We start from the raw sequence: 20932 nt of genomic DNA, 5'->3' as shown, positions 1-20932 counted from the left end.
ACTGAGTGACTTCCTTGATTATTAAGCCTCATTTATTCCTGAACCAACATATTATGCAATTCATGTACATTCTATTTATCTTTCATGGTATTATGACTCATTTGAATTGGGCCATACTCAGACGATAATGAGTTCAAAAATAAACTGAACAAGAAAGTTCTCATTCACGGTCATTCCCAAGGTCTTTAGTCTTGTTGCAATATTTGTCATCTCAACGACATGTTCATACATAGTACGTGAACCATCAAACTTCATGGTGGTCAACTTATTCATTAATGTCACAGCAACAGACTTATCACCTGTTTAAGAGCGCTCTCCCACTAACCCCATAAACCTTTTAGCACTTTCGATTTTAGGAAGAGTTGTCTTAATATTGTCTGCAAAATTCATTCTCATCAACATTCAGTTGAGTCTGTTAGATCTTTTCCAAACTTTATAATGAGTTTTCTTTTCATTGCTACTAGCATCAGTAATAGTAATAGACTTATCTTCCAACGTAGCAAGATCAAGATCCAAAACACTGAGGTTAAATTGGACTTGCTCATTCCAGTCAGAGAAGTCCATTAAAATTGGTGCCATTGATACATGAGAATTCAGTGAATTGGGAACATGTATTGCATAATAAAATTCACATAAGTGTTTTGAGACATAAAACACGTGTCATATATATGATTCATTCAGATAACGATCAATGTATATTGATGCTCTCCTTTGGGTGATACACCAACACAACATACAAACATGATGATGCTAATAAAATTCTTATCATTATATGGCAATTAAATATGCATCAATTAATAGTACTTATTACCTTTAGGTATATAAATAAAACTAATGATACACACAAATCACCTACAATTATATTCATTAATTATAAGAACAACTAATCAACCTTTGGATAATCCATAAATGTCTTATAACAATGAATTTCAATTACCCATAAACCAACTATCATATAATTTAGCATCCATTATTCTATGAGTAACTGAAATAATCATTAATATGCAATTAAATAACCTTATAAATTTGGTCACTTTGATGACTAACAAATTCATCATGCATTTAATTCCAACTAAATATATGGCCTCCACATACTTATTGATATTAACAATTCATAGTCATTTTATTAATTTCATTTCAGGTCATAAAATAATATTCACATTTATTTATCTTTTGCATTCAAACACATCTAAGCAAATATATAACAATATATATATATATATATATATATATATATATATATATATATATATATATATATATTGTTATCGATAATTTTAAAGTATTCATGTTAATTTAATTTCAGGCTGTAAACTTTCAATCCTTTAATCACGTTTAATAATAATTTTCAAAAAAAAAAGAGCAAGTGGGATTGAAAATAACAAAATGTGTTGCAAATAGCAATTTCAAAAATTCCTTCATCTTACGGTTTTCAAAGAATTGGAAATAAAAAATGGGCAGTCACGTTAATGGCTTTTTTCCACACATCTTTGATTTCTGAAAGTGATAAAAAGAGGAGGCTTTAGAATACAGAGTTCTCACAAAAGAAGTACTTCTCAGGCTCAGTGTCATCAATATTCAGCTTTAGTTGCTAGCAATAATCTTCCATAGGGTTCCTTGGGTACAGTAGCAATATTTCTTTGCATGTCTGTGTCCTAAAATGCTTTTCTTCAAAATGAGACACTTTCATAAAACGAGCTCAGGCAATAGTCCCTAACGGCAAAGTTAAGAAACTCAATAGAACGGCCACAAATATTTCCCTGCCTCAACAAAAACAACTTTATTTTTCTGTCTACCAAAAACTTTCAGCGGAACTGTGTGAACTTGGATGTCTAATGGAGTTGCATTTGCAGCCACTGTAAGAGCCATTGTACAGAATATCTTTTGAAATCTAGACTAACAATATTTGTAGTTGTATTTCAACTCTATCTTTAATTCTTTATGTAGGTCCACTATCTACTAAACATTGCACAACATTTGGCTCATGTTACTTCTACTTTATACCTTTCTAAAGTTAAACCATTTGTTAGGAAAAAGAAAGGCAAGAAAGATAGATAAGTGGCAAATTTACAAAACTAAGGTAATTTTTTTAAAAAATTATTGGAATTGGTAAATTTTAAAAATATTATAGGATATAAATAAATTGTATTTTAAAACACGATTTCATATAAAGAAATCATATTTGAAAATACAACTTTAAAAATATAATTAAAAACTATATTAAAGTCATGATTCAAAACATAACTTCAAGTATTTTATATTTTTTTAAAAAAATTATTAAAATGTTATTTTGAATCACGACTTTAAGTATTTTAAAAAAAATTATAACATTCTAAAGTCATGCTTTAAAATATGACTTATCCATACTTTATATTATTTTCAAAATTTATCCATTTTTGTATTTTTTTGAAAAATCCAGTTTTGTAAATTTGCCTAGATAATCAGTAGGATAGTAGTGTAAAAAATTTGTAAATAGAAGTCTAATATTAGTTATTTTATATTACACTTTTCTATTTCTTTTTCTTACTTCTATCCTAGTTATACAATTTCCGTGTCATCAATGTTGAGCTTTAGGTTTTGGCAATAGCTTTCCGTTGAGTTCCTTGACTGAAGCAGCATTTCTTTACACGTGTTTGTCCAAAAATGCTTTTTTCTCTACATTGGCCACACCACACTATCATACAATGAACTTAGGCTTCCAACGATAACCTTGTTCATGTTTAATTCCTTACCCACAACCCTAGCAATCGTGCCAAGGGCAAGTTTAAGAAATAAGAAGCTTAGCAGAATATCCACAAAGTCCTTCCCTGCTTCGGCATACACAACTCTATTTTTCTTTTCGTCAACCAAAACTTTCAGAGAAATTTGTTCCTCGGTTGCACTTGAAGCCATGGTATAAAGCAAATACAAACTAGACACGATGATAATTTCTTTCAGCTAAGCACTAATATATACAAAGCCTTCCACGTAGGTAAAGCAAGTACCACTACTGAACATGTTTAAGAAATAAAAAGGGCAAATAATTAAAACACTAGTTTGCAAAAAATTAAAAATTATTAAAAAAAAGTATTAGAATTAATACATTTTTGACAACTTTTGATGCGTTTAAATGTGATTTATAGTAAAAAAAATATTTATTTATTTATTCTTTCATAATTCTTTGGACATCAATTAGAAGAAAAAGTGACAATATTGTTTAAACTTCACGTTGGTCAAATTTTTTGCAATGTTTGAATATGCAAATTAAAACCAAACGGCACTCAATTAATGTTTTGGGAATAGGCAATCAAATCTATCGTTACTCTTATATAGATATCAATGAGAGAGCACAACGGATCGGACTTTTTTTTTCTTCTTCTGCGTTCCACTGTCTTTAAACTGAACTAGATTACCAATGTTTTCATTGTGATTACTATTTTTATTTAAGCAACAATGATGCTTTTAGAAAAACGAACCGAGTTTTCTTTGGCTTTTAGTCTCCTCATATGTTCTTCGTACTTCATATTACTTTTTTATTTTAAATTTTAATACCTAGTTTAAGTTGTTCATATTCTTCCCTTACAAGAATTAATTAATAATGTCAATCTTAATCAACGTCCTTACTAATTTTTTAGGAATATTTAAAGTAAAAAAAATATATTAGAAATATTATTAAAGCTCCTCAGAGGGATTTCTAGTTCATCCTTAACATATTTTTTTAAGAAAAAATATTATTAATTCCTTAATCATACTAAATTAACATCCACTGTATAGACGAAATCACCACTAGGATATATATATATATGAAATTCGATATTCCTTGCAATATCACCAATAGGAAATAATCGTATTTTTTAATTTTTATATTCCTAATTAAATTTTTTGGCTGGTGATACATACAAGTCTCATAACGAGCGACGATCACAATTACTACTAATTAAGATTATTTTTATATCTTATAATATATGGAGGTTATATATACAGTTACCGTGGGAAGAAAGTAAAATGAAAATAATAAAACATACCAACAAACAAAATTAAACCAATAAAGAAATATAATTTAGTAACAAGGATTAAATAATATTAGCTTATCATAGTGAGCCAAAAATTTCCTTTTATTATATTTAGTAGCTAACAACATAAATGTAATAGGAAAACGTGTTACTAAAATAAATAGCATTAGTTCTTAATTTGAATAAAAGGATCCAAATTCAACCTAATAAATATATTAGAATTATAAAAATTATGACATGATAAGGTATATATTATTGGCAAACTAAAGTATTAAATAATTTATAAAAAAGAAACAGATTTTCAAATCTATATATATTATTACTTTTTTAACAAAATATATATAGATTTTTTCCGAGAAAATTTCTTTTGCAAATTTATTAAAATAATATACATTGATCAAATTTTATATATATATATATATATATATATATATCTTTATCATAAAATTTTTTTTTACTGGATCATAAAATGTTAATATGTTTATGTTGGAAAAATAAACTAAATGAAGAGCTTCTTCTAAGGTTATGATTGACTCCTTTAGTATTACAATTTCTTTAAATTTTCAGCATTAATAATTTTCAGTTGTTCTTTCGTTTGCATAACAATAAGAGTTAAAGACAAACTCTTGAAAATGTGAGATTTTGTCAGCTTCTTCGATGAAATCATAACTTAGAGATAACTTAATGATGTCAAGGTAAAATAAATTTATGTTGACATCATATTAATGTTTATAAAAATACATATTTATTTAAGTATTCTTTTTAAGTTTGATTTTTTCAAAATACTAAAAAAAATATTATTTCCTATGAGTAATTTGTTTTAGCATCGCACAAAAACATGCACTAGTTGATACACAAAAAAATGACAAAAAACATCTAATTTTATTTTTATAAAAAAAATGATCAAATTAAGAGTGCAAATCCCCATACCAAATTTGTATACAAAAAAGAAACTAAAATTCTAAGATACGTCTTCAAAAATTAAGATTACATTTCAGTCAAAAAAGAATTTAAAATATTGTATCTAGGTTTTGTCATTAAAAAAATGAGAACTAATGTATACGGATGAGATTGCATGAATTAAAAAATGAAGCTATTGTCAATAACGTTACAGTTGAACTGATTTGGTTCTTTACGAAAAATATTGATGGTATGAAAAGACCTCATTCAGGATGGTCAGATTGATTTTCAGGCAGAAAGTAAATTATGAACGCAACTGGAGGATATTTCACAATCATAACTCAGATTAAAAAAAGAGAGAAAAAATAGGAAGCTATACACGGGTATTTTATTCAACAAAATTTGGAACAAAAATTGTATAAATCACCTATTTGATGGAAAACAATAGTATCCCTGTATTAAGGTTTTTGTATGAATGAGTAACATAAAGTATTTTTTAAGTTGATTATATAATAGTAATAGTAATAATACTAATACTATGAACGCTCTAAAAAATAATGCAATGGATACGAAGAATACAAAAGCTGATGAACAGATTATAAAAGACCAAAATTACCATCATCACTAGAGCTCTACACGCACCGTGAACATATGTATGTTCATTAAAGGAAATCAACAGACATAATAGTTTAATCACACAAAAAAAAGAAAGAAAAATAGACATAATAGTATTAATGAAAGATACTAGAAACTACTTAATTTGCTTAGCCAATCATTCCCGTCAAAGTTCACTACGTTCAGCAAGTATAAACCACCTTCATCTCATACATAATTCTCCCTTCGAGCATAACACAGCAACCTTCTCCAATTCCTACACAGAATTTTACACGAAACATGACAAAACTAAATAATTTGATAAAACAGAACCCACAAATCATTATACACAGCAAAAGATTGAAAAACTAACCCTGTGTTTGGATGAGGAAATTTAACCAGGTAAAGTATTTCAACAGAGATATTAAATTGTCTTTTAATAATTTAATATGTTTGGATGAGGTATTTTAAAAGTAATTAAAATGCTGTCATTTTTACAAAGTATTTTAATATACTAATTTTAGAGAATTTGAAATTCTCGTTAAAAAGCAAAGAAATTAAAATTCATTCCCGTATCCCTCTCCCAGCACGCCACACACCACGAGCTCTCTCTCATCGCACATGCACACCACGAGCTCTCTCTCTCTCTCCCTCTCAGCACACCATCACAAGCTCTCTCTCTTTCCCTCTCAGCAGCGTCACGAGCTATCACTCCCTCTCCATGGCTTTTCTTCCTCTCGCTGGTAAGTTCCTCTCTCCCTCGCTCATCTCTGTTTTTTTTTCTTTTTTCAAGTTTATGTTTGTTTGATTTTGATTTCATTTTTGTAGTTATAAGGGTTGCTTGATTTTTTTTATTTATGTTTCGTTTTCTATTTTATTTATTTTGTTTCCCTGAGTTTGATATGTTGGTGGGTGTGAATTGAATGGATTTGGAGTTGAGATAGATTGTGAGCACCATATGTTTGTGAATATGCATCAAAGAGAAATAGAGAAACAAATCTATTTGAATTTCTTGAACAGTATGATTTTCTGTTAAAAATCATACAAGATTTGACACAAGATGCTTTGAATATGAATAATATGGTTATCAGGCTAACATGCGATGTCTATCAGATACTAGACAAGCATTACCATTGCATTTCAAAATTAGAGAATAGAGATCATAGTTATAATATGGTTAATATGAGTTTGTCACATTATTATCACAATTTTTTCTTATTATTGGATCTGACAAGCGGTTTGCAAGATGAGGAACCATGCATAAAACAATTTATAAAAGAACTCCCAAAGAAAATATGGCAAAATTACCTTAACTGCAATTTCAGCAAGATTAACAAGCTCAATAGGTAGCTTGATCCAAACACCATCTTTTCCCTGTAAAGCTTACTAAAGTTAATAAAGGCTAACTAGAGGTCAGAGGTTTTCATTTTATGACTGAATAAATTTTAGGCAAGAACATTATGTTATGCGGGAAAAAAAATGCTGACATTCATACAGATAAAGGGTTATACACACACACAGCCACATTCAGATAAAGGTTTGAAATATTGAGTAAATGCAACAAAAAGTACCATTTTAGGCTCTAGATCATAATGTTTACCTGTTGCTTCCAATGTAAAAGTGAAGATCTAAGCAAAGTAGCAAAATCTTTAGAGTCCATAGGCTCCTTTAAGTCCACAATGACTCCTCCATGTACATCATTGGTGGCAGGGAGAATTTTAATACTTAAATCCATTTTCACACAGTCAATCCCCTAATAGTGGCGCTGCACTAGCTGAGACTGACATGGGCTAAACTGCATCATAGATAAAAAATGATAAAGTCCCAAAGAAAGTTAAACTAACATGAAAAAAAATTGAGAAGTTTAATACTTATGTCACATCTACTTCACTTTTGAAATTCTTTCTCTATTGCACAAATGATCTCATTCTAGAAATAGTGCAAAGTTGTATGAATCACAAACCTTCACGTTGTATTGGATTCACAAACTTGTACAACTGCACAGGTGACTCCACCTAAAGCTTAATAGGAAAAGTTTTGGTGGAAGTCTTCCTATAGATTGTGAAACCCAATAACCTTTTTTTATCCAAACCTACATTTTTGTTTTGGCACTTCTTGATAACATAGTAACTAACAACTTTCAATTTTACAATTGGTTTAAAGGCAGTTCAACTGAGTCTTCTAATTCCCAAAATCCATCACAGAATATGCACACTTTAAGTGACAAAATACCATTTTCACATCATTTTATATTAGTTCACTCCAAAAGTTCTCACCGAAATAGAATAAAGAAAAAACATAATGCAAATTCTGAAACACTTTCCAGTCTCAATCAAAGGCATATGCAATCTGAGAGACAAGACAACACAGCACAAAAGCCAAGATGGCCTGACACAAACAAGTTTCACAGGTAACTAACTAGAAACAGCTATCACAACAGTGTGACCAAGAAGAACCACACCAAAGAAGATTACCTTGAGAGAACAAACTCAAAAAAGAGATGAGGATTAACTGAAAATGAAAAACTTGACGATGTAAAGGCTAAAGTTTGGAAATGAGTAAAAGGGGTTCACAGGGAATATACACAAAGATAGAGCACTAGATAGTGGACCTTGGAGAGTTACAAGTGATTAGGTTGCAATTTATAACAAGCACACTCACTCTTTTGAGTAACTTCATGAGTGCATGGTGACTAGGTTCTACTGCAACCTTTTGTGAACCAAGGCTTTCCATGTCATGCCTTCAATTCATTAGGAGTCGCCCACTTGGTAAAACTTGGTCACTGATCAGAGTAGTGGCTGGTTGGGTAGTTAACAACACCTCCTTGAAGCAAGTATGAACAAGTTTACCCTCTTCTTAAAGCACATGATTTTGAAAATGTTATACCTTTGTTGTGTACGTATATATTTTTCAGCAAGTCTGTGTTTAGAGTTCAAACCTTAGAAGACCATTGACCCTTTTGTGAACTCATTCATGAGTTGAGGCACATGATTTTGAAAATGGTATGTATCCCTGTGTTATGTGCACTTTATTCAGTAAGTCTGTGATCAGAGTTCAAACCTTAGAAGACTCATTGACCCTTTGTGGTCTCATTCATGAACCATGAGGTTGTTTTGTCCTCAAAATATTGTCCCAGCATTTATTTATATAAACAAGGACGGGACAGAAAACACAAGGGAAAGGTGGAAGATGAATAAAGGTAAGTAAATATATTTTATTTGTATAAGTAAATAGTAAAATTACATATACTAAAGAAATATGTAATTGGTTAAGACTTAAAGAATTAAGAACTAGTTACTAATTAGTTACTTCTCATATTATATACAAGTCAACAAGCAGATGTTTGATCTTATGATGTTAGTCATCTCAATTAATTCTATTTTTATTATCTTCTCTCATACTCTTTTCTCTTTTTAATTTACTAACATGATATTAGAGCTAAAAAAAGTATTAATTATTTAGTTGGTTCTCATTTATATAATTATTTTCTAACAAAGTTTGAACGGTTAATTTTTTTTTATTCATACGAATCAAAGATAAGTATCATAAATTTACAACAATTCATACATCGTAGATCAATCAATACAAAGCACCAAATTCATTGATTTCCATTATTAATAAATTCATGAGCTTTTTCTGTTGAAGCAGTGTCTGCATAATAATATGATTAGTGTTGGTTGGGAGTTGATACATTTTAAGCATATAACATATATGAGGGGAAGATGATATGGAGGGATTTATCAGAGGTATGAGACAGTTTGTATGCTGGTCACACCTGGAACAATTGCTTAGCCTAATACACCAAATTGAACTAGTGGTGGATCTATAACCTAGGTTAAGGAAACAATTTATTTTAAAAACTGTGGATTTTGCCAAAAAAAAATTGTGGAATGATATTTATCTATTCTTTAGGCTTTTGTAAGGGATTATTTGCCCTCTTTAAATTGTTTTCTAAAATAGAAAGGGGAATTAGCAATAATAATTGTAGCATTGTGCAGAATTGGTAATTAACAATTTACATTATTTTCATTTTGTTAATTTCTTGAGTTGTGCACAAGAAGAAAATATTATTAATTTCTTGGTCTTAAATTCATATTTTTCTTCCTCTGTGCGAATATTTAAAAGGGGTGCTGGTTTTGGTACATGGTAAGAGGTATCGTATATACTGATTTCGGGGGAGATATGATGTTAATTTTGTTAAAAGGCCAACGTGAAGCTTCAAGTGTATCCTTATTATGCCATTGAGAAACTGAATTACCGGTATGAACGTTCCAAGCTAAGGTTTTATTGGAGATATTCCTTATTGCTTAGGTTTGCATATCATATCCCAAAAAATAATAAATTTCTGATTAAATAATATAAACATATTAAAGTACAAAGAAATAGACATAATATTTATATATCATCTCTATATATTATCATCTTTCCATTTTTTTACAGCTATTCAATATTTTTTAATACTCATTGATATATTGAGAAATGTTTTAAAAAGTAAAATATTATTATATTTGGGTTAAATTCTTATTTTAAGCATATTACATTGGTTGTGTGGAAATGGATCACTGGACAAATCAATATTACAAAAGAAATGTTCATGGAAGTATGCTAATTGATAAGCAATAACCTGATGGCATTGATGGGATAGGTTGGTATTGCTTTTTGCTAGCAGCTATACCATGATGGCAATGATAAGCAATACACATTGGAGGATTTATTGGTTGCTAAGGTAGCGGGTTAGGACTTAGGATGTAATACTTATGTAATCTCTCTTAGGATGCAATAAGGGCTTTTTAATAAGTGCCTTTTGTTTTAAGGTTATTGTTTAAGAAATAAAAAAAAAGATAGTTATTTGTCTTTCCTCTTGTGACTTATATTATCTTGTTTCTTCTCCCCTAAATGGCAGCATTGGATGTTAATTATTCAAGTTTCTCGACCTTTTACACTTGATGATGAATGAAGATTATGGAATGAAGAACATTGTTTTTTTTTTAATTTGGACCTTGTAATTCTTGTTTAAGATCTTTGTTTGGAACTTGATTAATTAGGACCTTGTAATGCTTGTGTTGATTCGTGTTTATGCGTTGGTGCATTATTAACAATTTGATGCATTATTAACAATTTGAATTTTCTTCCCGTACGAACAATAAAATTAATATCATTTGAATGAAAAGGTGCAAAAATTTACTGTCCATAAAGGTGCAAAATTGCCTCTTTGTTTTTTTTTTATTCTGGGGTTTTGCATCGAAATGAGGCTAGTGGTGCCCTGAGTGGATTAACACATGTTAGGAGATTTCAACAGGTAAATCTTTCTTATGTACTAAACACACATGATCAGCAAGATAAAAGTTTTGATGAAAAGGTGCATTTTTTATTGGGTTATATTTCCAAATAAAATTAATTTGTTGTTTAGTATATTAAACTAGGAGTTGTATTCTTTTTCATGTCAAGGTACACTAAGGCCGGAAGACATACATTTTTATACTTTATCATGGCAAGATTCTTTGATCTTTCAATTTTATAGGCTTACACAATGAATACTAATCTCATTCGGGTATTTGAAATTTTGAACACATATTTGAATCTCATTATTTTTTTTAGTAATGAATTAGCTTTTTTTTCTTTTATTGACATAGGTTAGTCTATTAGAATGTCAATTTGTATTAGTAAAAAAGATTGAATATGTGACTTGTCTTCTCTTTCTCTATTTCTTATCATTCAATCAATCTTATATCTTTGTGAATAATAAATTAGGTGTATAGTTGAATCTTGTTGAAGCCTACAGGCATGGCTGTTGCCAACTTCCCTCAATTGTCATTACTATTGGATGACTTTGCTACTCATGTTCCATGTAATGTGCCCCATTGGTGATTGTCGTATTCCTATTAATTTTTTTGTGATATGATAGCTAACATATATATCTTTGGTATATCGTGTCTAGGTGAGAAACTTTTACTTAACTTTGTGGTAGATATTGTCTACCTAATTTTTTTTCACGTTATATGTAAGAAAGTTTTCCTCACTCAAAAAATATCAAAGAATTTCTTTTAATTGTACAATGCACGTGATTAAAGAAGACTTGTGAAATGATTTGTTGAGTATGGTCCTGCCAATTTTGAACTCGTTTTATTCATAATTATATGAAAAAAATGCTTGTTCTAAGCAGCATACATATTCAGCCAATTAATGTGAAGATTTGTTTTTTGTTTAAAATTAAGTATAATTAATCTTGATAAAATTGATTTTGAAGCGTTGAACTTAATTAAAATGCACATCTAATTAATCTTGATCATAAATTTACCTTGAAACATGTGTTTTTCATTAAAAAAATGTATGAATTTTCTATGAATTGTTTAGATTTCATTATGCAATCCCATTTATTCTGACATTTCCTCTAGTATATTAAATTATAATTATTACTTCACTCAGTTCACTGGTAGCTTATTTAAATTTCTAAAGATATATAAATTTTGATTGTGGGTCCTCATGTATTTATGATAATTACTAGCCACTAAATCACTTTTTTAAGTACATTGGATCAAATTTTGCATAATCAATGCATTCATTATTATATGTATCATTAAGAGGGGGTACAATACTATCAGTTAGCCAGAATGTAAGTTTTGGACAATTTAGTTTACTTTGTTATAATAGTTGTTTTTAGTTGTTCATGTTGGTAGCTTTCAATATAGTTTTAAGCTATAACGGCCTGATTCTATTTTTTTTAATCCCCTTTATATCATTCTTGTTTCTTGTGAATATATGATGAGTTTCTCATGCAGTACATGTAACTACTTGAAGTGTTGCCTTGCAAGATGAGCATATGGAGTCTCTTGACATTTGGTGGTTAATCAGTGACGAGGAGGATATAACCTTTACGGCCATTTGGTGGTTAATCGCTACAATCTTCTCAACTCTGGTAAGAAGCACCATTGACCACTTCTTTGTGAATAACGTGTTTTAGGAATATTCAATAGTCGTTTTTTAATATGTATGACCTTTATAAATCTAGTATGACCATTGGGTAAGCTTTTCAGTTTTGACAGAGTGAAATGGATAGAAAAGAAAACAGGACAATAATGTCTTGAGTATTCTAGTAATTATACAATTGTCATGTTTAAGGTGTAGTTAAGTACTTGAGTAATATAAAAAATACAGAATATTAAATTTCAACATTTATGAAACTTGTGATGTGAAATGAATGACTATAAGAATACATTGTTTAATGCTCAAATTCATTATTTTTATTTTAAAATATATTCGAAGACGGTTATTTGTTAGAAAACTGTCTTAGAATGATAGTTTTTCTAAGACGGTTATTTAAGAACCATCGTGGAAAGTCTTGACTTTCCACGATGTTGGCTTTGAATACGGTTCAAAATCGTTTTTCAATTAGTCAAAAAATCGTTGTGAAAAGTGCTTTTTCCAGTAGTGTAAATTTCTATATTTGGATAAGATGAAATGAAACTCATAATGACCAATATTGGAATCATTAACTAAATCAACAACTACCTCCAATCCTATTTGTCATGCAATAGTGCATAAATAGTCTCATTACCTCAACCCACGTGAATCAAGTTTCCCTACTGAATGAAATGTTTTTGCCTTGACATAGGATCCATTGTGGTCTCGCAAACAAATTCCAACTCCATAATTATTTGTGGAGCTCAAAATTGCGACATCAATGTTACATTTGAGGAAGCTTGGCTATGGTTTTTTCCAATTGGTTGTGGCTTGAAGATCATGAGCAGCATCAAGATGCAAAGGCTTCCTTGCATGGTTCCACTCATGTAACATTGCAAGGTGCCAAATACACCAACAAGTCATGGAGAAAATTACCTTATACTCATTACTGAGAATTCCAGAAAGTGGAAGACCAAATCAATCACACTTTTCACTTGCTAAACGTGAGCATAGACGGAGTCCCATAACCTAGCAACAATCCAAACCTGTTGAGCTTGGTCATATCCAAAAAAATGTGCTAATCATCTTCAATATTTGTATCATAGTAGGCACATAAGCATGGGCAAAGTACACTTTTTGTTTGAAGTCTTTGACAAGTTAGTAAGCAACTAAGGAGAAGGCGCCAAATAAAATGTCTCACTTTGGGTGGAATTTTCATGTTCCATAGGAGCATCCGATTATCATTCACCCTAAGTTCATCATTTTGGATCATAGTTTCCATGAGAAAGTGATATGCAGATTTTACAAAATAGTTCATATTAGGAGTTAGGCACCACAATAAATTGTCATTAACACTCACATAAAAAAGTTTAAGAAAGGATAGGATTTTGATAATGAGGATTGAAGATTTGTTCAATGATGTCTAACCTCCAACATCTATTTGTGCAATTAATGAGGGAGCTTACCATTAAATTTTCCATACCAAAAGGAGCAAGAGATGGTACTTGTGGGTTGGTTGGTGCACAAAGTCATGGTTGTGTCCAAACATGAATTTTGTTGTCATTCATAATTATTTCATTGCTTTCCTTTCTTGACCAATACATGTGAAGCATGTATGCTATGCCATGTGTAACTACGATTATGCCCTAGTTGGGCATTTAGAAAATCCCCATGTGGGAAGTATTTGGCTTTAAGTACCTTTGCCACTATAGCATCATGGTTGGTAGGGAGTTCTCAACCTTGCTTCCCTAGCATGGATAGTATGAATCCATGAGGTTTCTGAAGCCTAGACCATCGTTTTCCTTTCTCATAGTTAAGCACTCCCAAGATAACCAATTAGTTCCTTTTGCAGTAAACTTTCTATGTCCCCACCATAATGAGTTCATCATTTTCCGAACGTCATCCTAAAGAGTAATTAGGAGCAAGAAAACACTCATACAATAATAGGGGATAACTTGAGCACGGGATTAACGAGGACTTCCTTCCCTACTTTAGATAAATTTATGCCAATCTAATGGTGTATATGCTTTTCCTATGCCAATGATAGATGGGACACCAAGATATTTCCTTGACCCAATCTAAGCAAAGACTCTATTTGATAGCATGATCTTTTCTTTCATGGTCTGAGATGTATTGGTGCTAAAAAGAATCTCAAACTTTTGGAAATTTATCTGTTGGCCATAAGCTTGTCCATAGAAATCTAGAATTTTCACAAGAACATTTGTCTCCTTTTTAATTGCCCTACAAAATAGAAAACAATCATCAACAAATAAGAGGTACAAGAAGGATGAGGCCCCCTTACACACCTTGATACAATGAATATCACCACTACTCTTAGCTCTCTTTATAAGTGTAGAAAGGCCCTCAGTGCAAATAATAAAAAGGTAGAATGGTAGTGGGCCACCTTGTCTAAGACCTCTTCTAAGAGAAATATATCGAACAAAATCCTCATTTACAATTACTAAGTACTTAACAGTTTCCAAACACAATTTCATTACAACTAAAAGATAACTCTGATGGACTTTGTCAAAGGCTTTGTTGATATTCAATATTACATCTTGTCTTGCACTTCATATGATGAATTATTTCATAGGCTATAAAGACATTGTCAAGGATTGAGCAACCTTCAATAAAAATTGGTTGCTCAATGGAAATAGATATCTGAAGGAGTGGTTTAAGATGGTTGGCTAGTGTTTTAGAGATAATTTAGGGATAAGCACAATAATGGTAGAATTGACTTGAGGGGGGAAATAACCACTTTTGAGCCATGAAGTTGTTGCTACAAAATCATCCATTCGACAAAGGTTACAAATTTCTTTTATAAAAGGCAAGGCTAAGGCCATCAGGTCCAGGGGATTTATTTGAGTCCATTTGGAAAAGGACAATTTTAAATTCATCAATAGCGAAAGGTGCAAGAAGGGAAACATTATCATTAGATGAGAGGTAAGATGGAATTTGATTTATTATTGTATTAACATAAACATTTCCAATAGAAAACAAATTTGTAAAATAATAGTTGGCAACGTTACAAATACCATTATGAATTTAAGTAAGAGTGCCATCATCACTATGAGATTAGAAATGAGATTTATTCTCTTCTTGGTCATGGCAAAAGAGCGAAAAAGCAAGAGTTTATGTCACCTTCCTTTAGCTAGTATAGTTTTGCTCTTTGTTTCTAGTATAATTCTTCTCGGGCAATAAGATTGTTGATGGTCTCGCTAATTGAGGAGAAGCGATTTATTGATTTTTCATTTGAAGCTTTATGAAACACCTCTAGTTGTTTTCTACAATTATCAATTTGGCTTTTGTATGCATTTATGATTTGGCACCCCCAACTATCCATTTTCAAACAACAGATATCAAGCTTGGATATGAGGTCATTGTTTTCAAAGAGCATCCATTCTTCATTTATGATGGAGTTTAGGTCACATTCAAAAAGCCATGAATTTTCAAAACATAATTTCTTGCATAAAGGTCTCCTCTGATTAGAGCCTAGTTTGAGAAGGATATGAAAGTGATCTAACTTAGAATTAACTAGATTAGAAAGTTGAAAATCCAAAAATAAATCAAGCCAATCACAAGTAACTATGACTCTATTAAGTTTTTCCTCAATCTCACCAGGTTTTCCTTTCCTTCTTATCCAGGTATACTTGTAGCCTTCCATTGGAAAATCATGGAGGTTATTGTCAGAGATGGCTTCACAAAAGCCTCAGATAAGCCAAGTGGGATGATCATGAATTCCCACTTTTTCATCGATGGAAATGAGGTCACTGAAGTCATCAAAGACACACCAAGGGAGAGGGGAAAGTTGAGATAAATGATGCAAAAGGTCCCAAAAATCTCTTCTTCTGTGTCGTTGAGGGTATCCATAGAAGCCTTGAGATGCTAAATGGGATTATTAGCATTGTGCATTTCCACATTGATGAAATTAAAAGAGAATTGAAACAAGTGACAGTCATAAGGATTCCTCCATAAAATAGCAAGGCCTTCACTCCTGCCATTAACATCTACTTAAATACAACCATCAAAATCAATAAGAGTTTTTATTTCTTCAATACGACAATAATTAACAAGAGTTTAACATATAAAAAAATACAACCATCAAAACCAATGAGAGTTTTTATTTCTTCAATACAACGAGAATTAACAAGAGTTTCACATATAAAAAAATAACATTTGCATGGTAGGCACAAATTAAATCTCAAAGGATAGGAAATGCACTTGGGTTGCCTAAGCCCTAACAATTCCAACTTATGAAACTCATCTTCCCTGGCATGGCCTCTCTGCCAAGGCCCACCATTAAAAAAGAATTATTAGATGAAGAGTTTTTCTAGAAATTAGGGTTTATGGGGGTGGGTTAGGGTATGTTAGTCTAAGGTTATGGACAGGGTAGGGTTTATTGATGAATTGGGGTTTGTGGGAGTGGGTTAGGTTTTGTTGGGCTAAGATTATGGATGTGGTAGGGTTTGTTGCATGTTTGGTGTTGGTAGGAAGAATTGGGGTGGCGGCAGACGAAGGAAGGTTGGCTGAGGGGTTATGTTTTGTGTAATGGTTGGTGGGTGTTGATGGGTAATAATGTTGTTGTCTTCTTAACGTCTCTTTTTGTCTCCAACAATCAAATTTGGATCATTCCAAATTGAATGACATAGCATTTGAACCTAGAATGGAACTTGATTAGGATTCTACCCTTTTAGTCACTCTCAAGATAGGGAGATTCTTGTCAAAGCTCCAATGACCACTCTTGAAAACCCTCTAAATATCAACTTGATGATAGAATTGGAAAAGGAAGAGACCTGGAGCAATCTCAAATATGGTAACTCCTTGTATTGCACACCAAATAGCAGTCATCCTCTCTTTCATAATATGGGCACGGACAGTCTTATTAGTCGAGAAGCGCCCCACAAGGCACACGAAGAGATCAACAGCTAGTTCTTCATTTGGCTTGACTTGGAGTTCTAGATCAACATCATCATCAGATAGGGCAAGGTCACCAATATATTAACATCTTCCATTTTTGAAGAAAGGAAGATAGGAACCTTGGATTTTTTTAGGTTAATGATAGATCTTGTTCCTTTTGTATTTTTATGAATCTGATTATCATACATTTTTAATTTTTTTTATTTTTATAATTCAAAATTCACAATAATTTGTATATTTAATTTAAGGCAATCATTTTAAATCGTTATTCTTTCACAATCATGGTGTGACAAACTAAAACATGAGGAGAACAATTACGTATTATATGGTGGTTGAAAGGCTTACAATGGAGAATGGCAGGGAGTTTTATTACTTGGTTGGTAGTGGGTGTGGCAATGTGGGTTCATGCCTTCATGACGGTTCAAACAATCAAACATAAGGAATGACGTTGAATTCTTGGTTGAAGAAGATGATGGGGAGTAAAATTTACAATTTTTTTTTAAAGTTTGTGATAAAATGCATCACATTAATTTGTTGAAGTAAAATTTTCTAAAAATTAAAAATTTGAAATGAAAATTACAATGATGGCTAAACAAAAGCAGTTCTTATGCTCTACAATCTTACATGTTGTAATAAAATAATCCCTTTGTGCATTTTCTTTTTTTTTTCTACCCCTGTATGTGTTGTGTTCTGTCTTCTTTTTTTCTTCATTTGAGGATATATTAGACAAGAAACTGCTAGACTGAATTGGTCAGATTGTTGGGTGGATACGCACGTACGGAGGGTTATGCATGCCTACTTTTTTTCTTTTTTTTTTTTTCATATAAGCCAGATGCATGCATGCATGATATATACATACATCTCTTCCTCTTTTCATATTTTTCTTTTGAGTTTTTTTTTTAACTTTCTTTTATAAAAAAAACTTAATAATAATTATTACTATTTTTTTTCATCCTCTTGTTTTTTCTTTTTTGTATAAAAGGTTAAATAAATTGAAGTAAAAGAAAGTCAAAACCAAAGTTGGGTATGTATGTTAGTAAAAATATCTACCCATAATCCGACACTAATAAACCTTTTCATATAAAGATAAAATTGAAAATGAGCAATGATACATTTGTAGACAATTATTCTAATTTAACCAAAACTATAAATGAAGATTATATAACAATTATACACTATTCTTGAAACAAAATTAATCATCACGTACATATACATTTTTATGTACTGAATGATATATGTTGTACGATTGTAAAATCCATGAGTTTTTTTTTTTTTTTTTACATAGCATGAGTTGTTAGTATATGGATCGATGTCAAATTGTCAATTAAAATAGAAAACGGCAGGTTAAGAAAACTAATTAATTAAAGACTCAATTCTTTTTTCTTGAATAAAAGACTCAATTAGTGAAGAATTGAATAACATATTCAAATAAATGTATCTGAAATATTGGCCCAAGGCAAGGGAGTCTATCAATCCATACACTCTAGGCAACTATATACATTATAGAGGCATGTCACGTTGAGCATCGTCATAAATTCTAATTATAGTATAAAAGAAAATACAAAGATAAAAGAAACATTCAACTTTAAATATAAAAAAGAATGACCGAATCATCAATTTAATTTAAGTTACAAAAATAAATCCAAAAACCCAATCCATTATAATTAATTTGATTCAAATTAAAAAAAAAAAAAATTGACTGGGTCAAATTTATCAAATAATTACAAAATTTTGTTTAATTGATAAACAACATACTTATGTCCTAAAAGAACATGATATGAGTTCAATTTTCTATTGCTAATATAAGGACTTTATTGGTAATAATCTATAAATATGTTAGGAACAGAGAAGATAAAGGAAAACAAGCCTAGCTTCTAGGGCTAGGAACCTCCAGCAAAAGGAAAGCGTTTTGTATTTTGTCATATCTGCCTTCTTACACCAACAACCCACTTATATAGCAAGATAGCCTTGCTGATTTACACCAAAACAGAATAACGAAAAGGATATAACAGAAAGGTACAAGATAACAGCAATATAACATAAAGGAAAAAATAACAAATAGGAAATGACAGACAGCATGTTCCCACAACCCAATCCTATTTCGCCAGCTCAACACCTCTAGTGGAATTTGTTATATGAAATTCACTGCAATGCTTCATTCCTGTCATACTTTATAAAGATTTTTTTAACCACTTGTTTTGACTTTGATAACCTTTGAAATCCAACTCACATAAACATTATTACGTTATGTAAGAAAAAACAAATTTATCAAATCAATTATACTCTATCAAGTATTAACACCTTGCCTTTTGTAAAGAGAATACATTACTAGTGTAGCATTTCAAAAAAAAAAAAACGTTCATTATTTATTTATCCAAAAAAAATTGAAAATAATTAGCAAACCAAAATCCGAAATGGCGAAATGGTACGTTCAGGTTCAAATCCTCGCTCACGCACGCCACGCTCGATCAAAAACCAAAATTCCCCAGGCTCAGTAGAAACGGTTTCTCCATGCGTCACGCATATATAACACACACACACACACCGATCAAAACCCTCTCTCCTTCTCTCTTTCTCTCTCTCTCTCAGTCTTCTCCAATCCACAAAGATGTCGACGATAACACTAATAGGAGAAAACAGCACCGAAACCCACAACTACAAGCTCTACGAAGTCACCGTCGAAGACACCGACACCATCCAAACCCTCCTCACTTCTTCCCCCTCCCAAGTCAGCTCATGGCTCTCCACCAACACCACCCGCTACCATCCGGGCCTCATCGTGGGCCTCATCGCGCAGTGGCGGCCCAACACCCTGCCCAACATGAACAACCCCGTGGCCACCCTCCACCTCTGCGTGGACCACCGCTGCCTCATCTTCCAGATCCTCCACGCGCCCTCCGTCCCACGCGCCCTCATCTCCTTCCTCGCCAGCCCCAACGTCACATTCGTCGGGGTCGGCATCCATGGTCACGTGGACAAGCTTTTTCAAGACTACAATCTCCGCGTGGCCAATGTTCGCGACCTTCGCTCCCTTGCCGCGGAGGAGCTCAACGTGCCTGAGCTGTATTGGGCCGGGCTCGACACGTTGGGTCTGTGCACCCTGGGCTTTGAGGTTAGCACGCCCCGCTATATCACCACGAGTCGTTGGGATAATCGCTCCCTCACTGAGGAGCAGGTTGAGTATGCTGCTGTTGATGCCTTTGTCTCCTGTGGGGTTGGTCGCACTTTGACTTCTGATAACTAATGCCTTTTGCTTTCGTATTTGTCATTTCTTTCATAATTTGATGTTTCACTGTTTAGGACTACATACCTGTTGATTGGTCTATTATGCCTTTTTTCTATTGTTGATATGCACGTGGTCATAATTGGTTACTGTATTCGGATTTTGTTTTCGTGTCTATTTGCTGTGATTGTGATGAATGGATGATGCTGGGTTTTGTTGAATGTTGGTGATGTGGAAAATGATGGGATATATAGAAATCGGTAATGTTCTTTCGTTTTCGAGTTTTAGGTCTTTGAGAGAAAGGAATGAAAAAGATTCTATAGTTTCGTATGCCGATGAATTATTGAACTTGCATACTTAGTTTGATGGCATAAGCTAGCTACTGAGACTATCGTTTGGAGTTTGG

General features: G+C 31.9%; 1 protein-coding gene across 1 annotated transcript; it reads left to right on the top strand.

Annotated features, from left to right (window-relative positions):
* Positions 1–19266: 19266 nt before the first annotated feature.
* Positions 19267–20817, top strand: LOC100812483 (Werner Syndrome-like exonuclease). Its single transcript, XM_003551484.5, has one exon. It carries the CDS (start codon positions 19912–19914, stop codon positions 20545–20547), a length of 636 nt encoding a protein of 211 aa, XP_003551532.1. The 5' UTR covers positions 19267–19911; the 3' UTR covers positions 20548–20817.
* The last annotated feature ends 115 nt before the right edge of the window (positions 20818–20932 follow it).

The sequence above is a fragment of the Glycine max genome, chromosome 18 (genome assembly GCF_000004515.6).
Source record: "Glycine max cultivar Williams 82 chromosome 18, Glycine_max_v4.0, whole genome shotgun sequence".
NCBI lineage: Eukaryota > Viridiplantae > Streptophyta > Magnoliopsida > Fabales > Fabaceae > Glycine > Glycine max.
This window is presented reverse-complemented; position numbering and strand designations above follow the sequence as displayed.

What these genes read in the sequence shown, in the direction of transcription:
- LOC100812483 (XM_003551484.5), top strand. Translation starts at nt 19,912, where the DNA reads ATGTCGACGATAACACTAATAGGAGAAAACAGCACCGAAACCCACAAC.